This window comes from Carcharhinus amblyrhynchos, unplaced genomic scaffold (assembly GCF_965287045.1).
Source record: "Carcharhinus amblyrhynchos unplaced genomic scaffold, sCarAmb.v2.hapA scaffold_38, whole genome shotgun sequence".
NCBI classification, from domain to species: Eukaryota; Metazoa; Chordata; class Chondrichthyes; order Carcharhiniformes; family Carcharhinidae; genus Carcharhinus; species Carcharhinus amblyrhynchos.
Genome location: NW_027649779.1, coordinates 8,835,030 through 8,844,161, shown reverse-complemented (window position 1 = coordinate 8,844,161; position 9,132 = coordinate 8,835,030). Strand labels below are relative to the sequence as shown.

Here is a 9,132-nt window from a genome sequence, read left to right as displayed (position 1 = left end):
CAGCATTCTATTGGGGAGTTTATTCAGTTTGTTCCTTGTTTTAATAAGGTTGTCACCCCCCAGTCTAAATGAAAGAGCTGTTAGTTGTTCCTGATAGAGAGAGTGTTAGATCCTGCTTTAATTTACCAATTCCTCCCACACTCCAAAGATGTGTGGGTTCGGTGGACTGGCCGTGTTAATTTGACCCCAGTGTCAGGGGGGATCAGCAGGTTAAAAGTGCAGGGTTACGGGAATAAAGCCTGGGTGGGATTGTGGTCAGTACGGACTAGATGTCGGGATTCTATGTCTAAAACCAGTAGTTTCCTACTATCTCACGCACACTTAAGATTACGAGACGAGTTGTATCCTTTTGGCAGGTGTGGGGGGGGGTTCCAAAATTGTGCAGCGTTGTATCAATATTTATAACTCCCCAATCACATCCCCCCTCCCTTAATCAATGAATGAATGATTCAAATTCAATGAAGATAATTGCACAGCAAGATCCCACTGGCAGTCCCACGATGGAGAAGGGCATCCCCCCCAAACTCTGTGTCTCTTTCCCCCAATACTCCTGAGACCCTCATACCCTCCACTCCCTCTCTGTTTAGCTCTACGTCCATTTCTCTATCTCTCTCCGCCTCCTCCCCCTCCCCAACCCTTCTCCATCCCCCTCCCCAACCCTTCTCTCCATCCCCCTCCCCAACCCTTCTCTCCTTCCCCCTCCCCAACCCTTCTCTCCTTCCCCCTCCCCAACCCTTCTCTCCTTCCCCCTCCCCAACCCTTCTCTCCGTCCCCCTCCCCAACCCTTCTCTCCGTCCCCCTCCCCAACCCTTCTCTCCTTCCCCCTCCCCAACCCTTCTCTCCTTCCCCCTCCCCAACCCTTCTCTCCTTCCCCCTCCCCAACCCTTCTCTCCGTCCCCCTCCCCAACCCTTCTCTCCGTCCCCCTCCCCAACCCTTCTCTCCTTCCCCCTCCCCGACCCTTCTCTCCTTCCCCCTCCCCGACCCTTCTCTCCTTCCCCCTCCCCGACCCTTCTCTCCAACCCCCTCCCCGACCCTTCTCTCCGTCCCCCTCCCCGACCCTTCTCTCCGTCCCCCTCCCCAACCCTTCTCTCCTCCCCCTCCCCAACCCTTCTCTCCTTCCCCCTCCCCAACCCTTCTCTCCTTCCCCCTCCCCAACCCTTCTCTCCTTCCCCCTCCCCAACCCTTCTCTCCTTCCCCCTCCCCAACCCTTCTCTCCTTCCCCCTCCCCAACCCTTCTCTCCTTCCCCCTCCCCAACCCTTCTCTCCTTCCCCCTCCCCGACCCTTCTCTCCTTCCCCCTCCCCAACCCTTCTCTCCTTCCCCCTCCCCAACCCTTCTCTCCTTCCCCCTCCCCAACCCTTCTCTCCTTCCCCCTCCCCAACCCTTCTCTCCTTCCCCCTCCCCAACCCTTCTCTCCTTCCCCCTCCCCAACCCTTCTCTCCTCCCCCTCCCCAACCCTTCTCTCCTTCCCCCTCCCCAACCCTTCTCTCCTTCCCCCTCCCCAACCCTTCTCTCCTTCCCCCTCCCCAACCCTTCTCTCCTTCCCCCTCCCCAACCCTTCTCTCCTTCCCCCTCCCCAACCCTTCCCTCCTTCCCCCTCCCCAACCCTTCCCTCCTTCCCCCTCCCCAACCCTTCCCTCCGTCCCCCTCCCCAACCCTTCCCTCCGTCCCCCTCCCCAACCCTTCCCTCCGTCCCCCTCCCCAACCCTTCCCTCCGTCCCCCTCCCCAACCCTTCCCTCCGTCCCCCTCCCCAACCCTTCCCTCCGTCCCCCTCCCCAACCCTTCCCTCCGTCCCCCTCCCCAACCCTTCCCTCCGTCCCCCTCCCCAACCCTTCTCTCCGTCCCCCTCCCCAACCCTTCTCTCCGTCCCCCTCCCCAACCTTTCTCTCCGTCCCCCTCCCCAACCCTTCTCTCCGTCCCCCTCCCCAACCCTTCTCTCCGTCCCCCTCCCCAACCCTTCTCTCCGTCCCCCTCCCCAACCCTTCTCTCCGTCCCCCTCCCCAACCCTTCTCTCCGTCCCCCTCCCCAACCCTTCTCTCCGTCCCCCTCCCCAACCCTTCTCTCCGTCCCCCTCCCCAACCCTTCTCTCCGTCCCCCTCCCCAACCCTTCTCTCCGTCCCCCTCCCCAACCCTTCTCTCCGTCCCCCTCCCCAACCCTTCTCTCCGTCCCCCTCCCCAACCCTTCTCTCCGTCCCCCTCCCCAACCCTTCTCTCCGTCCCCCTCCCCAACCCTTCTCTCCGTCCCCCTCCCCAACCCTTCTCTCCTTCCCCCTCCCCAACCCTTCTCTCCTTCCCCCTCCCCAACCCTTCTCTCCTTCCCCCTCCCCAACCCTTCTCTCCTTCCCCCTCCCCAACCCTTCTCTCCTTCCCCCTCCCCAACCCTTCTCTCCTTCCCCCTCCCCAACCCTTCTCTCCGTCCCCCTCCCCAACCCTTCTCTCCTTCCCCCTCCCCGACCCTTCTCCTTCCCCCTCCCCAACCCTTCTCTCCTCCTCCTCCCCAACCCTTCTCTCCGTCCCCCTCCCCAACCCTTCTCTCCTTCCCCCTCCCCAACCCTTCTCTCCTTCCCCCTCCCCAACCCTTCTCTCCTTCCCCCTCCCCAACCCTTCTCTCCTTCCCCCTCCCCAACCCTTCTCTCCTCCCCCTCCCCAACCCTTCTCTCCATCCCCCTCCCCAACCCTTCTCTCCTTCCCCCTCCCCAACCCTTCTCTCCTTCCCCCTCCCCAACCCTTCTCCTCCCCCTCCCCAACCCTTCTCCTTCCCCCTCCCCAACCCTTCTCCATCCCCCTCCCCAACCCTTCTCCATCCCCCTCCCCAACCCTTCTCTCCTCCCCCTCCCCAACCCTTCTCTCCTTCCCCCTCCCCAACCCTTCTCTCCGTCCCCCTCCCCAACCCTTCTCCTCCCCCTCCCCAACCCTTCTCCTTCCCCCTCCCCAACCCTTCTCCTTCCCCCTCCCCAACCCTTCTCCTTCCCCCTCCCCAACCCTTCTCCATCCCCCTCCCCAACCCTTCTCCATCCCCCTCCCCAACCCTTCTCCTCCCCCTCCCCAACCCTTCTCCTTCCCCTCAGTGCTTTCTGTTTAAAGTTCCGCTCACGGTCACAGTGCGAGGAATAGGGAGTCGGACCCACCTGTGTACACAGCAAGACCCCACACACACACACACAACCTGGTGAGGGCCAGGTTAAATAAATGTTGTGGGTGAGGACTGCAGGAGCGTGTGTGGGGAATGGGATCCACACCTCTCTCTCCCTCTCTTTCCAAATTAAATTGACAACAATTCACACTGGGGTTTTCTCCCACATTTTGTTGAAAGATGAAATATCGATAGGAGTGTCTGGGAGGGGTGCAAGGATCGGCAAAAACACTGGAGGGACAGAGAAATTCTATACCATCCCATCTCTCATCTATACCATCTCCCATCCAAATAGGGTTGCACAGCAGCACAGTGGTTAGCACTGCTGCTTCATAGCTCCAGGGTCCTGGGTTCGATTCCCGTGCTTGGGTCAAAGAACAACACAGCACAGGAAACAGACCCAACGAGCCCGTGCTGCCATTTTAACATTGTGAGTTCACTCTTCCACCCAAGACCCACGTCTATGCTTATGGCACTCCAGATTGAGGGGAGACTAATTTAGGGACAATTTGTTACACCAATCAACCTAAGAGCACATCTTTGAGGTGTGGGAGGAAACCGGAGAAAACCCACGCAAGCACGGGGAGAATGCGCAAACTCCCACACATACCGGCCCAAATCCATGTATCTGCACAGCAAACAGTGATAGTCACTGAGCTGTCGTCTTGCCCAGTATCTGGTCCAGTTTAAGCGTACACTAACGACGTGAAGTACTAGGCCACTCTCGAAACATCCTAGAGCAGCCCTCGTACGACCCACTGCATGTATTCCCCTCGCTGGACAACAAGGTGGATCGTCTGTGTGGAGTTTGCACATTCTCCTCGTGTCTGTGTGGGTTTCCTCTGGGTTCTCCGGTTTCCTCCCACGGTCCAAAGATGTGCAGGTTAGGTTGATTGGGTATGCTAAAAATTGCCCCTTAGCGTCCAGGGATGTGTAGGTTAGAGGGATTAGCGGGTGTAATATGTAGGGATATGGGGGTAGGGCCTGGGTGGGATTGTGTTTGGTGCAGACTCGATGGGCCGAATGGCCTCTTTCTGCACTGTAGGGTTCTATGATTCAAATAGAAATTCCTGGGAAAACAGAGAGAGAGAGAAAAGAATTTGGAGTCACACAACACAGAAACAGGCCCTTTGGCCCACCAGCTCAATGCTGGCCCATCCAATCCCAATCTATACTCCTCCCATTTCCCAGCACTTGCTCCATAGTCTACGATGCCTCAGAGATTAAAGTGTTTGAGTTTACCCAACCCCCTTTCCAGGTTTTTCCTTGAACCCCACTCTGCGGTCCCTGAGCCTGATCTTGTGTCAAAATAAAAAGTGTGGTCGCTGTTGCAGTGTGGGGCAAAGGCCACAGGCCCAGTGTGTGCACAGCAAGATCCCACAGCAGCAGCAATGTGAACCTGAATCAGATGGGACACAGTCCTTCCCCCTCCCCACAGTGCTCCCACCCTTTCGCCTGCTATGAGACCCTTTCCTCAATCACTACTGTGTGTTTGTGTGTGTCTGCATCATCCCAAATTTCCAGAAAGGCTGGAACTCTCTTAAAATGAAGCCAAATTCTTTTGAAACAAAAATCCTGGTGGTGCACAGCAGGATCCCACGAGGTGCAATCAGCTGTGTTGAGTGTTTTTTTTTAATTTGTGAAATGTTTATACAGAGAGAGGCTGAGACAGTGAAATCCCGCCACTGGGTCCCTCAGAATTAAACTGGAGACCCCGTCCCTCACTGAAGCCCCCTCCCTCTAACAGCCTGTGTCTCTCCCCTGCATCTAACCCACACCTACAGCTGTTTCCATCCCTGCCTCTTTTCCTCTCTCCCTGTCTCTGTCTGTTTCTGCTGCAGAAGATACAGGGAGAGAGAGAGAGAAAAACAGACAGGGAGAGAAATTGGGAGAGAGAATGAGAGACAGACAGGGGGAGAAATCGAGAGAGAGAATGAGAGACAGACAGGGGGAGAAATCGAGAGAGAGAATGAGAGACAGAAGGGGGACAAATCGGGAGAGAGAATGAGAGACAAACAGGGGGACAAATCGGGAGAGAGAATGAGAGACAGACGGGGAGAAATTGGGAGAGAGAATGAGAGACAGACGGGGAGAAATTGGGAGAGAGAATGAGAGACAGACAGGGGGAGAAATTGGGAGAGAGAATGAGAGACAGACAGGGGGAGAAATCGGGAGAGAGAACGAGACACAGACAGATATTTGATAATTAAATGTATATTGAGTGTCCTGTAATTTGGTGTCTGTTTTATACAGAGAGGTGAAGACAGTGACATTCTCTCCCTGGCACCCCAGCAAGCTCAAAGACACTCACAGACACAAACTGCTTTGTTAAGTTTCCCCAATCTCTGCAGCTTCCCGTGTGGCCCAGGGTTTGAACTGAAATTTAAAAAGCAGCATGGAGAGACTGCAGGATTTTGAGTTGAGTTTCTCCACCCCCTCACACTGTAAATATAAAATGGATTCTTTCTGTGCTGTAATGACTCTGAGTGGAAATGTATAGCAGAGCTACAGTGCCTCATTACAAGACGAGAAATAATAAATGTATTTTGTTACAGAACCATAAATAATATATCAGATCCACAATATAACAACGCTCGGCATATCTCTGTCCTCTAATAATTTATTATTCTCTTAAATGTCAGCCATCTCCAAGGGAAACCAGCCCTTTAATTGTGAACATTAGGAAAGAGACCATCCTTTTGGCCAGACAAATAAATGTGTCAAGCTGAGGGAGCAAAGGATGTCAATGTCTTTGAGAAAGAGTCGTAATGCAGAAGTCAGCCAATAAAGTTCAGACTAAAACTTCCTCCTCTGTGCAACATCTGGGAGGAAATCAATGTTTCCCCATTTCCATTTCTTTTCTCATTCTCGGGGAAATTGGGGACTTGCACCAACTGAAGGGAAAGAAAGTGAATCCAGTCTTACATTCCACACATTTTTAGTCCAGTCATATGTGCATAGATCTGTCTGGCAGCCTGCATGGAGATTTTCAGCTCTCTGTGTCCAGGACAGGAAGCAGTGAGCATGGATCTGTCAATCAGACTCAATCAGCACCTTCAGGAGAATTGGGAGGGTGAATATTAGATACAGCAGAGTGAGAATGGAGGGAGAATGTGTGGGATGGAGATTCACAGCTTTTGAGGAACGAGAGGAAAACATTTCCATAGAAAGTAGAGTTGTCTGTTCTGAATTTCGATCCTGTACTGCCACTGATAACTTGTGTCAACTTGTTTTACAGGATATTGAAAGAGGAATCACAGGCTGAAATCTCAAATGTCAGGTCCTGATCTGGCAGAGTCATATTCCTTGGAACCTGAATATCATCAACCATTGAATCTGGAAGGAGATTTGAAAAGATTTTAAACATCACTGTGATTGGAAAAACTCCAACACACTGCCAAATTCAAGTGAGAGTGTTCCCGTGCACTGAGTGAAGAGCTTTAACCAGTTACACAGCCTGAATAAATATCACACCATTCACAGCAGGGAGAGACTATTCTGTGTGTGGGTGAGTCTTCACCTGATTGTCCACCCAAGTGAGAGGCAGGGTCACCTGCACCATGGATAAACCATGGAAATGTGCGGACTGTGGAAAGAGATACAGTGTCCCCTCTCTGTTGGATACTCATCGGCGCAGCCACACTGGGGAGAGGCCATTCACCTGCTCTCAGTGTGGGAAGGGATTCATTCGGTTCCCCCACCTGCAGTCACACCAGCGAGTTCACACTGGGGAGAAGCCGTTCACCTGCTCTCAGTGTGGGGAGGGATTCAGTTGGTCATCCAGCCTGCAGGCACACCAGCGCGTTCACACTGGAGAGAGACCATTTACCTGCTCTCAGTGTGGGGAGGGATTCACTCGGTCATCCAATCTGCAGGCACACCAGCGAGTTCACACTGGGGAGAGGCCGTTCACCTGCTCTCAGTGTGGGGAGGGATTCACTCGGTCATCCAACCTGCAGGCACACCAGCGAGTTCACACTGGGGAGAGGCCGTTCACCTGCTCTCAGTGTGGGGAGGGATTCACTCAGTCATCCAGCCTGCAGAGACACCAGCGAGTTCACACTGGGGAGAGGCCGTTCACCTGCTCTCAGTGTGGGGAGGGATTCACTCAGTCATCCAGCCTGCAGAGACACCAGCGAGTTCACACTGGAGAGAGACCGTTCACCTGCTCTCAGTGTGGGAAGGGATTCAACCAGTTATCCAACTTGCAGAGACACCAGCGAGTTCACACTGGGGAGAGACTGTTCACTTGTTCTCATTGTGGGGAAGGATTCACTCAGTCATCCCACCTGCAGATACACCAGCGAATTCACACTGGGGAGAGACCGTTCACCTGCTCTCAGTGTGGGAAGGGATTCAGAGTTTCATCCCAGCTGCTGAGACACCAACAGGTTCATGAGTGATATTCAGTATTGGATTCTGCTGTTACTGTTTCAGCTCTCAGTTACATCCAGGACTGCATTTTGTTCATTCTCATGGTTGGTGAATGGAGAGAGTCAGAGGGTTTCTTTCTGCTGGACTGGCAGGACTCATGACTTTGGATGGGTGGAAGAGGGGACTCACAATGTTGAAATGGTGGCGCGGGCTCGTTGGGCCAAAGGGCCTGTTTCCCGTGCTGTGTTGTTCTTTGTTCTTTTTTTGCCTCCAGTGGGCTGATGCTCTTTGAGTCTTGTTGTGAATACTTGGTTTTAAATTTCATAAGGATCACAGAGTGACGGGGTGTTAGGGAGGTCAGGGATATTTAATCAGCATAAGAACATAAGAACATAAGAACATAAGAAATAGGAGCAGGAGTAGGCCATCCAGCCCTTCGAGCCTGCCCCGCCATTCAATAAGATCATGGCTGATCTGTCGCTGCTCAGTTCCACATTCCCGCCCTCTCCCCATAACCCTTAATCCCCTCTCCTATCAAAAACCCATCAACCCGCGTCTTAAAAATATTTAGCGAGGCAGCCTCCACCACTTCAACGGGCAGAGAATTCCAGAGATTCACCACCCTTTGAGTGAAGAAGTTCGTCCTCAACTCCATTCTAAACCGCCTCCCCTTTATCTTGACGCTGTGCCCCCTAGTCCTACTGTCTTTTTTGAGCGGGAAGAGTCTCTCCACCTCTATCCTATCCATCCCATTCATCATCTTATACGTCTCAATGAGATCTCCCCTCATTCTTCTAAACTCTAACGAGTACAAGCCTAGTTTATTCAGCCTCTCCTCATAGCTCAATCCCCTCAACTCCGGTATCAGCCTAGTAAACCTCCTCTGCACTCCCTCCAGGGCCAAAATATCCTTGCGTAAGTGCGGCGCCCAAAACTGCACACAGTACTCCAGCTGCGGCCTCACCAATGCCCTATACAGCTGCAGCAAGACCTCCCTACTTTCTGAAATTCACAATCTCACTGAGGGGGGGTAGGGGGAACATTCATTTTCACATCCTCATTATTAAACCCCGACAAAATGGGAAAAATTTTCAAATGAAATGAACTTCCAAATGCCTCGTGACTGTCCCGATATATAATTTATTAAAACATATCAAAACATTCTGGGGGTGGGGGGTGGATTTACTCCAGAGACAGGCCAGTGAATAAACACAGGAGCTTATTCCCACTTCTATCAGTCACCTGCACCCCGCCCCCCCCACAGGAGGACACCCCCACCCCCAGAGCCTCTGTCTCTTTCCCCAACCCTCCACTGAGCCCCTGACACGCTCCCACCCCTTCTCCATTCACCCTGTTTCTCTCTCACTACCCCACCCTCCCTCTTTCCCTCCATTTTTTTTACGTTTAAAGTGTGAGGCACAGTCACAGTGCGAGAAATGCGGTGGTGGTTGTGGGGGGGGGCGGAAAGAAACACAGAGCATGAGTGCGCAGCAAGATCCCACATACACACAGTCTGAACAAGGCCAGATACAAAGTGATATCGTCAGGATTGGGGTCAAGTGAGTGGGAAAGAAGGGAACCAGACATCTCCCTCTCTCTCCCTCTCCATACGAGACAGCCCCCC

At 53.3% G+C, this 9,132-nt stretch overlaps 1 protein-coding gene across 1 annotated transcript; it reads left to right on the top strand.

Moving 5' to 3' along the window:
- Nucleotides 1–6,672: 6,672 nt before the first annotated feature.
- Nucleotides 6,673–7,844, top strand: LOC145362522 (uncharacterized). The gene has a single exon (XM_080218542.1). It carries the CDS (start codon nucleotides 6,695–6,697, stop codon nucleotides 7,535–7,537), a length of 843 nt encoding a protein of 280 aa, XP_080074668.1. The 5' UTR covers nucleotides 6,673–6,694; the 3' UTR covers nucleotides 7,538–7,844.
- The last annotated feature ends 1,288 nt before the right edge of the window (nucleotides 7,845–9,132 follow it).

Bases quoted from the DNA above. Each gene is read 5' to 3' on its own strand.
- LOC145362522 (XM_080218542.1), top strand. From the start codon at position 6,695: ATGGATAAACCATGGAAATGTGCGGACTGTGGAAAGAGATACAGTGTC.